Here is an 18480-nt window from a genome sequence, read left to right as displayed (position 1 = left end):
GCAGAGTTAGACACAACCCAGAGTATCTAAAAACTTTAAATGAATGAGCCAGTCAATCTTTTTTCCACAAGGCAGAAATTTGTCTTTGCCATTCCGAGGAAAGATAACAAAGATATCAGTACAACATCCTAAAAATGACAAAACAAAACAAAAATACATAAAAACAGCAAAAAATATTTAAAAATCTTTATATAAATTATACTTGCATATATATATATATATATATATATATATATATATATATATATATATATATATATATATATATATATATCCCCACCTGCTCACATGCCCACGTTCATGACTCATTATTTAATATTCTAACAGCAATTGGCACAATCTGACACCTGATACACCTTTTCCTTGGCTGTGAACTGAAATCAATGAGATGAGAATAATCCTCTATGATTACCAAAGCTTTTTGTTTTAATTTTTAATGCATAAATATTATTTACTTTTGACACTTAGTATATCTCAGAATAATATATATATTATTCATTCATTAATCTTCAGTAACTTCTTTATCCTGGTCAGGGTCACACTGCAGCTGAAGTCTATCTTGGGAACGCAGAAATGATGGGATTTCAGTCCACACATACACAAGGACACTGTAGCACAGTGAGTTTTGTTACTTGGGAGGAAACCTAAAACACACACTGACATATGGAAAACATGCACAGAAATTCTACACAGATTTTAACCTGAGCCGAGAATCGAACAAAGTACCTTTGAGCTGTGAGATGCCAATGCTAGTCACTGTACTAGTTGTTATAATCTACTCCCACCCTCAGCTTGTGATGTGATTAACATCCTGGTGCAAGTCTGAACGTGAGGATAGATGTAAAATCCTTTCTTTTAGACTATAAATATTATAGGGCTTATGCCATGGATGAAAGGAACCTGAGCTGTTTGGATCCGGCTAACACCAGATCCCACTTTTGTGCCAGACATTGTAATTTCTTACATATGGTATTTGCTGACAGTTTCATTTTAAACATGCTTACTGTATATCACTATTAGTTAAGGACATGGTTAGAATATTTTAATTGGATGTGATCCTAGCCTTAGTTTACCAATACAGTGATCTGAGTGGTATTCATATTCTGTAAAAAATGATAAAAATGTGTTTTATTAAATCATGTAAATTTATTTGAATTTGCAGAGTAATTCAGTGAGAAAAAAAAATTGCAGCTGTGTCTGTTTTGCAAGTCTTTTACCTCAGATACAAACAGTGGGAGTTAGTGTTCCTGAAGCACACAACTCCTAACCCTGCACTTCTGCACACAGCTCTGAAATAGGAGTCTATCAGTATAAGTCGAAACTTCCACTGAGAGCCTTCTCAGATGATAGTAGTTACCCTCATCTCTCTCAGCAGGCTTCAATTGACTGAGTACATCCCACTTGAACACTGGGTGTGTAAAGAAGTCTAAACCTTGTCCAAGGTTGGACTTAATTTCTCCTCTTTTCTTCCCACCAAGAGAAAGTGCTTAGCCAGAGGAGGAAGAGAGATTGAGCCTGCTGAAAGCGCAGGTGTGGTAAAGTGAACAGTCTTTCCTCTCTGACTGATGGTGTAACAGACACATGTGGCAGTGTTGTTGTCTTGCTGTAGGTCACGGTGCTGTGCTGAATACCGATGGAGAAGTGGAGCTGGACGCTATGATCATGGAGGGAAAAACACTGGCCGCCGGTGCTGTTTCTTCAGTTAGAAACATTGCTAACCCTGTTAGCCTTGCCCGTGCTGTAATGGAAAAGGTGCAGTTTTTGCCATTTTATTACTCACTGTGTGAAAATGAACTAGTATTCGAAAAAGAATGTGCTATTGAAATTCTATTTAATTCTGCCTGTGCTTTTCTGCACTGACCTGTAGTGTCTGGACTGAAATTCCAGTTCTGCTCTTCAGTTTCTCACTGCATAAAAATGATACCTTAGCAAGTGAAAACAACTTGAAAATAGACAAATGAGTCCAATCTTTCTGATAATGAATAAAGAAAAAAATTATCTTCCAATCAAATCTTGAGTTTAAAATGAGAAAAAGAATGGAATGATTTTATTTGTATTTGTAATTTTACATTGTTTGTATTGTAATAATATCTTCGGGACATGGTGACTCAGTGGTTAGCATGTTTGCTGCTAACCTCTTAGGCTATAGGTTTAATTCACGCCTTCACTATGTGTGGAGTCTGCATGTTCATCTATATTAGGAACACTTTCACATTCATGGAGTCTAATCAGCCAGTCATGTGGCAGCAGCACAGTGCAACAAAATCATGCAGATACAGATCACGAGCTTCAGTTAATGTTCATGTCAAACATCAGAATTGAGGAAAAAGTGTGATCTCTGGGACATTAACTGTGATTTGGTTTTTGGTTCCAGATGGGCTGGGTTGAGTATTTCAGAAACTGTTGATCATCTGGGATTTTCACATGCAACAGTCTCTACTGCTTACACATATTGGTGCAAAAAAACAGGCTGAAACACTGAGAGATTAGAAGAAAATGATCAGACAGGAGGTTTAAAGTAACTCAAATAAGCACTCTTTAAACATGTGGTGAGCAGAAAAGTGTCTCAGGATACATAACATGTCAAACCTTGAGGTGGATGTGCTACAGCAGCAAAAAAACATCAGATTTTACTCTTGTCAGGCAAAGAGCATGAATCTGAGGCGATCATGATTTTAAAACATTAGATAAATTTGTCATTTGATATTTTTCCTTTCCAAGATGTTTTTAACAGCTTTCCACTTCAGCCACGTTCCTCTGCGCCCTCTGTTTGACACCATATGTTTAGCCTGATTTGCTGGCTGAAGCTCACCTTGGAAATGACAAATGATAAGAAGCATTTTCTTCCTGCCCTTAGCAGTCACTTATAATGTAAACCTCTCTTAAGAAGCAAAATTCTGTCCAGCTTCTGTGACGCCTCGGAGCAGGTTATATTTCTTGGAAGTGCATGAATATGTTCTTTCTGTTGTAAATTATATTCCTGATAAAAATCTATGGCATTAAGTTTTTTTTTTAGATTTCATTCAGGCTCCTTAAGACTTAATGTGTTATTTCCTTTGCAGCTTTGAGATGATGAAGTCAGAACGAGGTCAATGCTGGCTGATTTTCAGATTGATTTCAATCAGTCCTCTTTGTAATGCTGAAAATGGAAGTCTTATAATAGGAATTTGGTTCCCACACAGAGCACAAAGGCTTGACTGATCAAGTGAGCAGACCACTTTTCACTTTTGTAACGTGTCTTCACAGCAAGCCTATTAGAACTCATTTCTACCTTACTGGGATGAACTTGTACAATCAGTGAAAAAGTAGATGGTGAAAAAAAATCGAGGTTCACGATGTTACCAAAAAGTGGAAAAAATACAGCTCAGAGCTCATATTTTATATATTGATTTCACCTACACTGTTTTTATCTGACATTCAGCAAAAATATTGTAGCATGAAATTTTGTTTATGGTTTTGTGCAAGTCCCAAATATATTATTAGAATGAAATTTATTAGACTATGCCTTGATCAACTATCCTACATGTTTCTATGCTTGAAGGTGTTATTTTTCTTTATATGCTCCCTACTATTCTGCAGATGAAATATTTCTCACTGCATAAAAATGATACCTTAGCAAGTGAAAACCACTTGAAAATAGACAAATGAGTCCAACCTTTCTGAAAATGAATAAAGAAAAATTGATCTTCCAATCAAATCTTGAGTTTAAAATGAATAAAGAATGGAATGGTTTTATTTGTATTTGTAATTTTACATTGTTTGTATTGTAATAATGCCTGGGGGACATGGTGGCTTGGTGGTTAGCGTGTTTGCCGCTAACCTCTTGGGCTAGGGGTTTAATTCTTGACTTCGCTATATGTGTGGAGTCTGCATGTTCATCTATATTAGGAACACCTTCACATTCAACCAGTCATGTGGCAGCAGCACAGTGCGAAAAAATCATGCAGATACAGATCACGAGCTTCAGTTAATGTTCATGTCAAACATCAGAATGGAGGGAAAAGTGTGATCTCTGGGACATTAACTGTGATTTGGTTTTTGGTTCCAGATGGGCTGGGTTGAGTATTTCAGAAACTGCTGATCATCTGGGATTTTCATAACAAAACAAATATAACAGCCTCTATTTACTTGCTTTCACACCTCTGATACACAGATTTTACCTTCCATTGCTGCAGACACAAGGGAAACAAGAAGCCGGCCTTACAAGAGAATTGATTAGACGCAGCACCTATGTTGACTGCCCCCAAAGACCTTGGCCTTACCGGGGATTGGTGGCACTGTTTAATAGGCCATATTAAAAATTCATCAGCCTGTGATCAATGCAGCGATCGAGCTTCACTGAGCTCATGCTCCTGCCTGTGATCTACACTGCACTATACATGACAGTGAAAAATAGCATTAATAACCACTTTAATATTTAAAAGTTTTCCTAACTGGAATGATGTTGCTTCTCAGTTTTATTTCAAACGGAGAGGAAAATTCGGGCAGTATTGTCACTTTTACTCATGTTGCAATGTATTTTGAAGACAGCAATGTACCAATTTAAAGATAAAGAAGACAATTTACATTCATATATAGTTAAAGTTTTATTTTAAGTTGCCAAGAGCTACAGAGGATTCACATTGTGCAGGACTTTTCTGTTATAAATATTTTCCATCATTGAAAATTATGAAAAATTTGAGAAAGAAAATCAAATAATCCCTTTAAAATGAAATACATATGTTCTTTCTGAGATTATTACTGAACATTGACCTTTAGACCCTCATTGGCGGTGTTTACATGGCATGCATTACCTTACTGCACTAAGGATCATTTCAAGATGATTCGCTGTGGTGACCCCTGAAGGGAAAAGCCGAAAGAAGAAGACGACTAAGGATCATTTGATCATACAAAGCAACTTTAATCATGATGTTTTTCATTTCTGTAGCATGTGATTATTAAATGTTCAACTCCCAGGATGTTCATCATTCATCTACAGTAACCACTTAGTTCTGGTCATTGCAGTTTTTGATCCTGGGCTTATCCCTGGAACACTGGGTGCGATTTAAGATGGGGATACACCTTATGTTGGAGTCGCAGTTCAATGATTGTTATGTTTTTGGGAACGGAGAAGAAAGCTATGTGAAACTCTTTAAGATGGTTATGAACAAACCAGGGACCCTGGAGCTATGAGATGACATAGCAAGCTGTTGCAGCACTGTGCCACACTGACAGACTCAAAGCTTTATTCTATCTAATGTATCATACAGTGGTTAAGATTGCAATGCTTTCTAACACACTTTAGCCCATATCCAGAGCTATGGAGATGATTTGCACAACAGAATGCATACATTCACGTACATACAGTAATAACTAGGCAAGGCTGTGTACTTTATTCTATTACTAATATGATGCATTCAGATGGATGCGGTGCTAATACAAACACTTCACGTTCAATTTAAATTCAGTTAGGTTTTTAACACATTCTTTCTAAAAGCTGTATATCAGTGTGGTTAATTTTACTAGATAATTGTCATTTTGTTCCCTCAAAATAATTAACAGGCTTTTTCTACTTTGGGTTTTCCAGACCGAGCATGTCATGTTGACCGGCCAAGGAGCGAACCTGTTTGCAGAGAGCATCGGTGTTCCTTCTGTACCAACACAGGCTTTGGTGACTGAACAGGAGAGGAAAGAGTGGCAGCACTACAAGGAGTACAGTGTTGGTGTCAAAGAGCTTTTTAACTCACAGCGGTGAGTAGCTCTTCATTCGAGAGCAGGTTTGTGAGCCAAGTATCAGGGCTAGAGTTAATCCTATTTCATTTCATTGAATGGAATGAAAGCAATTTGTTGGAAAATGCATCAATATATTTATCTGAGTAGCAGGTTGAATTATACCTGATGAACTGAACTAATGAAAATATAATAGACCCTATTGCAGGAAATTATTCTTAAAAAGTTGAGAAAGTAAAAAATAAAGTTTGCTCTTTCTGCTTTACTTAAGATGGTTTTTTGGTGTCAGTTTTGTAGAGCCTTAAATGTTGGCTATTTTTAAGCTTTTTTTAATGTTTTTTTTATATATATATATTTGTGACAAACAACACATCTTTACAAGGTTTCCTAATACAGTAGATTTCTGACTCTAGGCCTTTATATAGTGAGTTGAATTTCAGAGCTGAAGCTCACTAGTGTGAAGTTATTAGACAATGCATACAGTACATTTTTTTTCAGGAGCATATACAAATATTTTCCTGTCAGTAGGATTCCTTAATGTATAGTTTCAAATTGAGGAATTAGTTGTAGTTCAGCTCTGAATGGCCTGATTTTTCTTTGCTGCCTCTGAAACCTTATTGTTTTTTTTAAATAGCATTTTTTTTTTATCTTTCCACAAGACTTCTAATTTTCTCCAAGAAAAATAAGGAATTCCTGAAAAAAAGAATGAGAATGACATTATTCAGTGAGCTCTTATGCCGCGTGGATTGGGTGGAGTCATCCTGAAAGAGACCAAACCCATAAAAGATTCACTATTTATATTATTATTATTAGTAGTAGTAGTATTAATCACAATTTGTTATGCATCCATGCTTTTAAATGGATTTTAAAATGAAATTTGTATAGCTTTGTTACAAAATCAGAAACAGTGGGTCAGCAGGACATTTGACCAGAACATGAGGGTTAAGGCAGTTCAGTTGGAGCATGGAGTACTGTTCCTGTCACCTCTGTTTCCACAGGAGGTGAGGTAGAGGAGGCTCTGTCGTGGAGGAGTGTAACCTCAGACCCACTGGGAGCCAGTAAAAATAGTGCAGAGGGGGTGTTAAGTGACAGCTGGCTGAGCTACAACCTTTCATCCCTCCTCACCGCACCTCCATTATTGATGACCTCCATGCACTCAGCCACACTGCTGTCACTTGGCTCTTTAATACACAGCCCTTGAAACACAATTATCCCATGCCTTCGTTTAAGAAGATTATGCGACACCCTGCTGCCTATACTCTCTGACCATGCTCATATATTAAACCTGACCCAGTGCGATGGCACTCAGAGCAGATTTAAATGCAGTCATCATATTTTTGTGGTTATGGAGGTCAAAAAATGAAAATGTAGTGTAGTGTACCTTTATTTGAGCTGGCTATTATGTCTTATTTCTGAAGATATAAAAATTATAATAAGAATAATTGCATATATTTCTGTGAAGCTGTTCTTAAATAACAAATTAAACCAAACTGAATGTTATACAGTAGGACAACGGGTTAGTGTGATATGGTCCAATGTGATGCGGAAATGTTGTATATCTTCTCTTATACCACTGCATTTTGCCAACAATTACAGTTTTGAATTAATTAATGAATGTTTCATTGTGCTTTTTAACCATTAATGTAGTTGTGTTTAATGCTCTGGAACATCTGTAAGACAAATCAGTTCCTATTAACGCTTTCAGTTACCGACAGTCGCAGTTATACATGCTAACAACTATAACAGTCGTATCCATACCAACCTCTCTTTTTTTTCACTCTCTCTTAAACATTAATATGACTTTAAATATGCATATATTTTAAGCATCGCTTTCCTGTAGCAAAAAGGAAGTTGGAGATTACAGTGCACTGACACCTGAGATTTGTAAAATTTAGCATATCAATGATTATACGTCTTAACGATTTAACACGTTTTTTATAAATCTGTTTATTTTCAGCCTTAAATTATGTAGACCATCTGGCATACGTGTCCCTGTGAACGAGCTGTTACTATAGAAACAATAACATATCCGAATGACCTAAATAATATAAAACCTGTTGTTTGAATTACATCGTCAGAGCCGTGTGCCGTGTGCTGTTACAGTAAAGTGTACAGTAAAAGTCACTAAGATAATACTGTATACATTTTAATATCACAGCTTTTAGATTGTTTTCATGCCTTATTATACAGTTTATTTGTATGTTTGCAAAGATTTACTATCAATTGTTTTCATCATTTCATGTGGATTGAAATGCAGTCCATTACACAGCATTTAGATGCAGTTTTCCCCAAAGTTTTTAAACTTGATTCAAATATTTCTGGTGATATGAAGGAGTAATCAGGTTCATGTCTAAAGTGATTGATGTCTCAGGATTTCTTGCCAGCTGGATCAGATGAATGTTCTTCATAAGGAAACTGTATGCTTTCTGGTCTCTCTCTCTTGCTGAGAACAGCCTAAAGGGCTGTGTCTTAATTAACTTTCTAAAATAAATTAAAAGCCTGCTAATTTCTATGACAAATCTGAAGACTAACCTGTGCCACATTGCGATAAAGTGAAAGAAATCTCACCTCATCACTGAGACATGGTGGATTTGGTATGTTACAGCTGTCAGTGGAATTGGATCACACGTCTTTATTGAGGATTGCATTAGGTTGAATTCTCGAATGTGCAGAAGCTTCTTACCTGCTTGGATTCAACCGCATGCCACAAAATGTGGTCGATTGTGTTTTACCTTGCAGCAAAACAATGAACTGAAACTAGAAGTTCTGCTTTGCAGGGCCAATAATAATTTAAATGATCGACGTGATTTTGATTCGCTCAATGATCTAGCACATTGGATTTGAAATACAATAATTCCCTTAACCCCCTGAGCACAAATTCCATTTACTGACATCATAACTATTAACAAAAAAATTCTAGAAAAACAAATGTGAACTGAACTGTCTGTTTTATTAGACTAGCAGAGAATCTGACAATGTCTATGGATTATTGACCATTATTTTTATAATTGATCCCTAAAATAAAAAAAGAAACTTCACCAACTCCTATATGACCTACATATGGACTATATGACCTCCTATATGATTCCTATATGATTTTATTTTCCTCGTCCTTGTCCAGCAGATGTTTATTTTGTGTCCAAGAGGAACTGTGTCCTATTTTTGTGACACTTCTAACACTGCTTCATTTACACTTGCCCATCTGGCCTGATCCCACTGAAGAGCTACTATAGCACAAATTGCTAAAAATGTTAATGCTGGCTGTGACTGAAAGGCATCAGAACACACATTTTATGCATAGTCCAGACTTGTAAAAGTGACCACTCTGACCCCATGTGCTGCCAAAAGTGCCTCCAGTGGGCACATGAGCATCAGAACTGGACCATGGAGTAATGGAAGGAGGAGGCTCAGTCTGATGAATCACTTTTTCATTTATATCAAGTAGACAACTGTGTGCACATGGCACCAGTATGCACTATATGAATTGGGCAAGCCATCAGATGGGGGGTGCCCTGCGATGTGCCCTGCGATGGGTTAGCACTCCGTCCAGGGTGTATCCTGCCTTGATGCCCAATGACGCCTGAGATAGGCACAGGCTCCCCGTGACCCGAGGTAGTTCGGATAAGCGGTAGAAAATGAGTGAGTGAGTGAGTGTGGGACGTGACAAAGAGTTCACTAAGCCTCCAAATTCCCCCAGATCTTAATCCAATCAAGCATCTGTGGGACATGCCGAATAAAAATCTGATCTATGGAGGCCACAACTCACACCTTCTCAATATTAGTTAATGTTATTGCTATTTAGTTTATGTAAGCCAATTAATATTCAGTTTTCGTATGGATGCATTTAATGCAGTATGCGGAAACCTACTGATCGTAAGGTTGTGAGTTCGAATCCGAAGTCTACCAAGCTGACACTGCTGGACCCATAAAGAAGGCCCTTAACCGTCAATTGCTCCACTGTATAAAATGTGATTAATGTAAGTCGTCAGGATAAGGGAGTGTGCCAAATGCTGTGAATGTAAAATATAGAGAAGAAAACACAGGAGGATGCACAGGAAAGATCTAGAAATCTAGAAAATAATTCTCAGATATTCTTGAGTATGCTATTTGCGTGAGATTTCATCTCTAATATCTTTCATACTATATCAATATCAGAGTGTGCTGTTGGACTGCACCTTTCAAAATAGAAGATGATGTTCAAAGTTTTCCACACAGCTTGGAAAAAATATATAAAATAATAGACCATGTTTGGCAGGACATGGGGAAATGTTGAAGAACTTCAAAGGAGATGATTTAAGTCAAAGATATTAATAATTCATTCTCGCTTCTTCTCAGGTGCGCTTGTTTTAAATGACATGCCAGTGCATAATTAAATCTTAAGCAAAAAAAAAAAAAAAAATGACAGCTACCTGTCTGATTTTGCAGTGACCATGACACTGTTGGAGCAGTGGCTCTGGATGCATTTGGGAATGTTGCCTGTGCAACTTCGACAGGAGGAATCAGGAACAAAATGGTGGGAAGAGTTGGAGATTCTCCTTTCATTGGTGAGCTTGACTTTGTATTTAAAGTGATTATTTGTACACGTTACTGCTGCAGCTTTGTATATCACATAGCATTGTATTTACTTAAAAGAGATCATTATTTTTGCTTTATCATGATGTGCTGTCAATGAAACCTTAGTATTTTGTACACTCGTGTGTGTGATAAAGGATCAGGAGGATATGCAGACAATAAGAGTGGCGCTGTGTCCTGCACTGGCCACGGCGAGTCTATTCTGAAAGTCACCTTGGCCAGGCTAATCCTCTTTCACATGGAACAAGGTACTGATTGACCATTTTCTTTCCCTTTGGATCTTTGGATCTCAAGTTTGTTGCTCGTCTAATCCCTCGGACTGATGTTCAATGTGAATCCAAGGTTTATCTAGCAACCACATTTAGGCATTAGACTGATTGACATGAAGTAAACATAACACATTGGCACAAATGAAAGGAAATACTTCACACGAGTCAGGTGCTAAATCGATGTACTGGATGCCATGGAACTTGATCTTGTGTGCAGTTAGAAGAAGTGATAAATCACTGGACACAATACTCCCCAGGTAGCCAGCCTAGATAAATGTCTTTGCTTTGTCTTTATTGACGACAGGGAATTAAATATCTGGGGCCTCACATATAGATGATGCATACAGTAAGCATGAAAATTCTTCACAGCCAGGATTCATGCACCTTTTTGAAGGTATATTCAGTTCAAGTCCATTTGTTTGTTTAGTGCGTCCAACACTAGACATTGTCTCAAAGCAGCTTTACAGAAAAATGAAAACGGAAGAATTATTAAGTTTAAATTTAATGCCTAATTGCCTGAGGCAGGGAGGCAAGGGAAAAAAAAACATGAAATGATATGAGGAAGAATCCTCGAGAGGAACCAGGCTCAGAAGGAAATCCATCCTCATTTGGGTGACACTGGATGGTAAATAATGTAAATGTAAATAATCTCCTTTCTATAACAGTTTATAGTCGAGTAGAATTGTGCAACCATAAGCTCGTGAGGAACTAATAGGTCAGCGTAATTTCTGAGTTAATTATAGACTTAACACTAAGTATAAAAATAAACTTGACATAGATGCTGTTATTTAAATGTCTGATTCACAAGTGTGCTGCAAAATATTTTACCTTAAAACAGTTCAGTTATCATCTAGCATTTGTTCCATATCATGGCTGATGAAAATGTAGTAATTCTTCTGCTGATATACTCAAGTTGTGTGATAATTAAAATTTTAAAGCACATAGATATATGCAGTTAAATCCAAAATCCATGATAATTGGTGCTGTTAATACACCAAACAGTAGAATTAAGAGATCAGCTGATTTAGTGATGCATGATGATGATGATGATGATGATGATGATGACTGGCTTATGAGCAGATTTAGATCTCCAAGAGAAGCTCTCCAACTGAATCAAACTGGCTTTATATATCATGCAGCAAATCCTAGACTAGCAATTTAAATATTTTTTAATGTTGCTTAATGAACATCCAATTATAAATGGAAAGCATCTCAGTACCGAAAACCCCATTATGACAGAATCTCCCAGAAACAGCATGCCAGTGATTTGGGACTGTATAAATCTTGTGCAAGCCAAATTAATAAGATTTGAGAATTGAAATGATTGACTCTCTGCCTAGAGAAATAAAGTCATCTTTGGAGAATATATTTGCCACTTATAACAGAAAGCAATTTTATTAAAATATATGCAAATAATATGTTAAGCTCAATTGCTTTCTGGTGTTGCACAAGATGCAAGATGGCCTGGGTCAACCCTTTAATTAAAAAAATATATATAGTATTGCCAAACAAGACTGGTAATGGTTGGCTTCATAGTAAGACTGACATAATATGTGAAGTTTGCATGATTTTACTAGCTATTTATTTGACTGTACTAAAAGTAACAGCTCAGAATTATATTGGCCATGGTTCCCCAATTAAGCTTCCAACACTGATTAATTATGTTCTGCCTGAAAAGTAACAGCAGTACAGCAGTCTTAGGCTTGTGCATCGAGTGACTATTCAGCTAGACAGTTTATAAGAAGTAGACTGAAGTATTTTGCATTGTGTAGGCATTGGAGAATGAGTGCAGAAGGAAGGTCTGAACCTAAGATTTTTAGGTGAATACACAGCATTATATTATTATCCTTTTACAAATCAGTTGTCTAAGCTTCACGTTGCCAACATTTTCTCTCTTATTCTTATGCTACCCAAAGTGTTTGACACATCTGAATGCTGTCCAGCATAGAAAAAAAAGCACATATTTAATCACTAGGTTGTTCAGAACGTTAGGACAGGTCCACTGAGGTTCCAGGACACTAAGCAGAGAGAGATTATGTGGGTGGTTGGTTCTTGAAGAAGGACATGGTATGATTGCATTCACAGTCTCTTAGCATTTCAGGCACATAGTGAGAGCATGACCAATCCTAGTGAAGGAGACAGAAGATGTAGCGCATGCTTTACACACCACCAGCTGAGCTCAATATCTCTTTCCTTCTTCCCACCTGAACCGGAGTGTCTGACACCATAGTCCCCCGTTTCATTACTGTCTAAGTGGAAGAAAAGGAACTGCATTACCTAACCTCTGTGCAGACAGCTTACTGTTTACAATCAGAAATGTGCCTTTATTAAAAATTTAATATGACTTTTCATCACCTAAATTCTTATCCGATTGACTCATACTGAAGGAGAGGTGACTCTCCAGGATTCGTGGAGTGTTATTGGCACTAATCTGGTGGGTAGTGGCTCTATCTTTGAGACTGTGATCTGTCTGTGAGAGCCTTAACAGCCCCTGCAACACGCTGGTGCTCCATCAATTTACACTGCACTAATCAAGCTGTTACTGAGGATCCATTTTGTCTCTGAAATTCGTTCCTATTCATTCGTTCCACTGCTTTGCCACTTGGTTTTATCCCAACTATGAAAATGTTAAGGGTTATTTTTGATCATTTGCATATGCCAAGAACACATGGGATGAAGGGCTTTTTCCTCCACATGGAGATTTGTGTTACTGAAATGTAGGAAAAGGAGGAGTATACAGTCCAATAAATAAGCAAATTTTAAAATATATACAGATGAGTCATAACATCATGACCATCTTCCTAATATTGATTTGGTCCCCCTTTTTGCTGACAAAGCAGCCCTGCTCTGTCGAGGCATGGTCTCCACTTTTCCCCATAAGGTGTGCTGTGGTATCTGGCACCAAGAAGTCCTGTCAATTGTGAGGTGCGGCCTCCATGGAACAGACTTGTTTGTTCAGCACATCCTACAGAAGCTCGACTGGATTGAGATCTGGGGAATTTGGAGGCCAAGTCAACACCTTAAACTCGTTGTTAAAGCATTTTTGCTTTGTGGCAAATATTATCCTGCTGAAAGAGACCACAGCCATCAGGGAATATCATTTCCATGAAAGGGTGTACATGGTCTTAGGTAGGTACAATGCTTAGGTAGGTGGTACGTGTCAAAGTAACATTCACATGGCTGGCGGGACCCAAGGATTCCCAGCAGAACATTGCCCAAACCATCACACTGCCTCTTCTGGCTTGCCTTCTTCATAATGTGGTCATAATGTTATGCTTGATCGGTGTACACTTTTTAATGCTGCATTTGGATACAAGCCTGTAGTGGCACATCAAGGCAAAGTTTTAGACAAGACATCTCTGGCTTAAAGAAACAAATTCAGAATATTTCAATGTGTAATTATTTTAGTTTAGATTTTCTAGTCAAAATCTATAACTAAAAGAGATCTATAGCAATCCCATGCAGGGTGTATTCCTACTTTATGCTCAGTGTTCCTGTAAAGGCTCCGGGTTCAAGTGCTTATTGAAGAGATATTAGAAAAAACAGTTTATACTGTAATGTTCATTTGACTGTTCAATCAACAAATTATATATACAGTACATGCACATGCATATTTATTACTTTTAAATATGTACAAATTCAATTTAGCTCCAAAAGACATCACTGTTTTTATACTAAACAGCTCATGTGTTTTGCACCCTGTTCAGCATGTGAACTTCACATCACTATCAAATCCTGCTGAAACCACTCCAACCTGCTGAGAATTGTGCTCTGCCTCAGCTTACAGTTTATATATATATATATATATATATATATATATATATATATATATATATATATATATATATATATATATATATATATATATATATTGTGCAGGCTGTGCTTTGTAATATCTCTGCCCACTGCCACACCGTCTTCAGATTTTGCACGAGTGTGCCATGTGGCATGAAGATCTGACACTGCTGTTGCCAATCATTTTAATTGGTGTGTAAGAAGGGAGGGGTTCAGACAGGCAGTCAGCGTTGGTAGAGGATAATGAGGCAGAGTGTGTACGGAGGGTCAGCAGGCTATTGTTTGCTTGTGATTTCTGCAGTAATGACTGTGGAAATGAACCGAGCCGCTTTGCTTTTTTTTTTTTTTTTTTTTTTAACAGTTTCTTGCTGATTATCCTTTTAAACAGCGGCCTCTGCATAGCAACCGTGCCATTCCATCTGGGAGCTGTGATGGCATGCGTTGCCAGGTCTTTCAGGCAAAATAGCTGCTTCTTTGATTAAAACACAAATATTCTCTGGTTTCTTGCCATGCTCAGAAATGTGTTTGTGTTTGAGTCAAAGCTAGAAGAAACTTTTAGGGCAGAGTGTCTGCCATTTATCTTTTTTTCAGACAGTCTTCTACTCCACAGCACCAGTAATGATTAAATCCCTGAACTCTACCACGAGTTTGAGCCTGTGTTATACTATTCTCAGTCTGAACGAGGTTGTGTTCATGAGTCTCACAGGTTACGCTGCTTTATCACACAGCAGGACACCAATTGAAATCCTGAGACTTTTTCTCTTGCACTGGGAATTGGTACACTAAAAAAAGGACAAGATGAAGGAATCCTAGAAAAGAGGTTTCTTTGGATGGTTATAGCTATTTTTTTCATACCGTTTTTTTTTTTTTTCTTTTCTTTCAATGCTATAAAACTGCTGCTTAAGTGTCTTATTTTTACAACCAAAGCATTTTTCAAAATGAAAAAGCAAAAAAATAAAATAAATACATAATATTAAATTATATTTATTTAAAATTATAATTTTGTTGTTATTATTATTATTATTATTATTATTATTATTATTATTATTATTATTATTTTTATTATTATTCCCAATGACACTGAATATATATTGAATTCTTTGCATGATCGCTGCACCAGTTCTTTTTCTTCATTATTTAGTACAGGTTTCTGATACTATCCTTGCCCAAAGTAATATGATTTTACATCAAATAATGGAAACGGTACTGAGATTCATGGTTAGTTTATTTTGCATAATGAAACACCTGCTCATTGCTGAATGTGTTCACTTGAGTGGCACTAAATAAGATTGTTTATGTGTGATAGGGAAGTCAGCGTGTGAAGCAGCTGATTGCTCTCTGCAGTATATGGCTGAGCGTGTTCAGGGGGGTGGAGGAGCTGTAGTCGTGTCTCCCACCGGGGACTGGAGTGCGATGTTTACCACAGAGCGCATGGCCTGGGCCGCCTTCAAGAGAGAACGTCTTTACTACGGTTTAAACCCGAAAGAAATGTTTGAGGAAACATTAAATTGTTAACGCATTTGTTGCATTTTTTTTGTTCAACTCAGTTTTATGCGATCGTAAAATACAAGAATTAAAAATTCATTTTCTCAGGGGAGAAAATAAACAGTTTGGACTTGCTAACATAGGTCTGAATTTAGCTTTGAACTTTAAATATTAAGAATATGAGCCCCTCTGTGTCACAGGAGTTGTCATTCAGCAAGGCTGTAATAGAGCCGTATTTACAAACATACACAATATTATCAATATCATCCACAATCTTGGACCTTCGTATCTTCTCGATCTTCTCCATACTCCAACACCAACTCGCACTCTTAGATCCTCCTCTTCCACTCATTTCATTGTTCCCTCTGTCCGTCTTGTAACTATGGGGAATAGAGCTTTCAGTTACTCTGCATCTCAGCTCTGAAACTCACTTCTATCTGAACTCCATAATATTGATTCTCTTTCATTATTTTAATCTCAACTCAAAACTCATCTGTTAAATTTAGCTTATTCTACACCATAATCTGTACTACTGGTCCAACTTGTATCGCTATATCACTATCTGATCTTAATTGTTTTTGTTATTTTTTTGTTTTTGTACGGTGACCTTGAGTGTTCAGAAAGGCGCCGTTAAATAAAATTTATTATTATTATTATTATTAATAATTCTAAAGTGGATTTATTATTTAATGCTAATTTTGGCTATTTCATATTGTACCTACATTGACCACACATTTTATACTGTATGTCGTCATTAGCATATACACAGGGTTTTTAACATGTATCTCAGTGTATGTACATTTACAGCATTTGGCATACACCCTTATCCAGAACGACTTACAGTTGAGTAAGTGAAAGTTAAGGGCTTTCCTCAGGGACCCTAGTGGCAGCTTGGTGGATCTGAGATTCGAGCTCGCAACCTTCCAGTCGGTAACCCAACACATTAACCACTAATCTACCACAGCTCTGTATATGTATACATTGAATTGCTCATGAGGAGGCTTGGATAAATTATTTACATGGAACATTATAAGGCACACATTATAGATGCGTTCTTTAACCTGCTTGTACGTGACTGGATTCTCTAATAACATCAGCCAGATGGCAGTCAGAAAAACAGATGAGAGATGCAGCAAAGTATAGACATGAACAACAATTATTTTATATCTACACTTTCTTCTTGTTTTCATCCAAGGGATTTTTTTATTTACTACTATTATGGATATTCCTACCTTTATGGAAGTTCTTAATATCCTTGAAATTAGCCTCCTATTTTAGTTGTATTAAATTAAATTATTATCCGCTCCAAATGTCTGACCTGTCCATAATGCTCATAAGCTGCTGTACTGTATATCTCCAACATGTAAATGAATATGTTCTGTTTCAAATATAGCCTACTGTATGTGCTCTCTCTATACACTGTGAAATGTCACATGACCAGATGATACTAAGCTTATTTTAGCAAGGTTTAATGTTGCTTCCATGAAACTGCCATTACTATTACAGTTTCCCATTAACAGATTAGCACCTTTGGGGTTTGGGGTTTGATTCGTACCTCTGGTGTTTGCAGTGTCTGCATGTTCTCCCTGTACTTTGTTTCTTCCCCAATTCCAAAGGCGTGCATTGTAGTGTGTGTGTACGTGTATATTTGTGTGTGTATGTATACATGTGTGTCTGTGTGTGTGTGTCTGTGCATGTGTGTGTGTATTTGTGTGTACGTGTGCATGTGAAAGTGTTTGTGTGTGAGTGTGTGCGTGTGTGTGTGTGTATGTGTATATATGTGTGTGTGTGTGTGTGTGTGTGTGTGTGTGTTCACCCTGCAGTAGGTTGGCACCTCATCCAGTGCCTTGTGCCCTGAGTCATCTGGGACAGACTCCAGACTTCCTGCCACCATTTGTAGGAGCGCTACACAAAGTTATTTTTATATAATTATACAGTTCATAGGCTTTTAATTTATTGCTGTTCAATATCACTATATTATACTATAACCTCTATATTTAATATTGTTCTCTTCAGGAACAAGGATTCATTGTTTTTAATTTAAAAAAAAAATTACAATATCATGATCCTGAATTAGCAATTGTTATGAGCTCTGTGTTATAAAACTGTTAAGCCATTAAAGTATGTTGAAATTTCATGGTGCTTCACATTCAACTTTTTCTTGGACCTGTCCAGCTCTAATGGTTAATCTCACTATTACATTACATGATTTACTACTCTATTTGCATCTGAATATGATTTAGATACACTTTCAAACTCACTTTACTTCAGACTCATTTATATAGAATAAATAATTGATAGCACCAGTAATGATGACTCAAGATCCAATTAGTAACATCATTAAAAAAAAAAGTGGCTCATAATAAAATCTGGCACCGAAGGTCTTCTACAGTAGTTCACATTTAATAGGCTTATCGTATTGAACTTCAGTATAAAGAAAATCAAAGTTAGCTGAGTCATTAGCTGCACTTTTTGGTTCCATCCCTTTCTGAAAAAAAAGAGAAACGCATATTTGAATAATGACTGATGAAATCAGACGCGTCCCATGAGAGCAGAAAGATGAATAATCTGTATTTAAAAAAAGAAAAAGACGACGGCGATGGAAAAAAGAATTGTGTGTTTGAATTTCCAGAAAATAGTTTAAAAGCAA

At 36.9% G+C, this 18480-nt stretch overlaps 1 protein-coding gene across 2 annotated transcripts in view; it reads left to right on the top strand.

Moving 5' to 3' along the window:
- Window positions 1-16496, top strand: part of si:dkey-103j14.5 (isoaspartyl peptidase/L-asparaginase) — a 19428-nt gene extending 2932 nt beyond the window's left edge. The window contains exons 3-7 of one of the 2 annotated variants that reach the window (XM_060872885.1): window positions 1610-1752; window positions 5567-5730; window positions 10135-10253; window positions 10419-10529; window positions 15652-16496. In XM_060872885.1, coding sequence (XP_060728868.1) covers window positions 1610-1752; window positions 5567-5730; window positions 10135-10253; window positions 10419-10529; window positions 15652-15860 — 746 coding nt within the window. In that variant the 3' untranslated portion in view covers window positions 15861-16496. Of the gene's footprint in view, window positions 1-1590; window positions 1753-5566; window positions 5731-10134; window positions 10254-10418; window positions 10530-15651 lie in introns of both variants that reach the window. The other variant, XM_060872886.1, reaches the window with a different exon arrangement.
- Window positions 16497-18480: the final 1984 nt, after the last annotated feature.

This window comes from Tachysurus vachellii, chromosome 6 (genome assembly GCF_030014155.1).
Source record: "Tachysurus vachellii isolate PV-2020 chromosome 6, HZAU_Pvac_v1, whole genome shotgun sequence".
Taxonomy (NCBI): Eukaryota; Metazoa; Chordata; class Actinopteri; order Siluriformes; family Bagridae; genus Tachysurus; species Tachysurus vachellii.
Note: the sequence above shows the minus strand (reverse complement) of the source record. Positions and strands in the feature narration are given on the sequence as shown.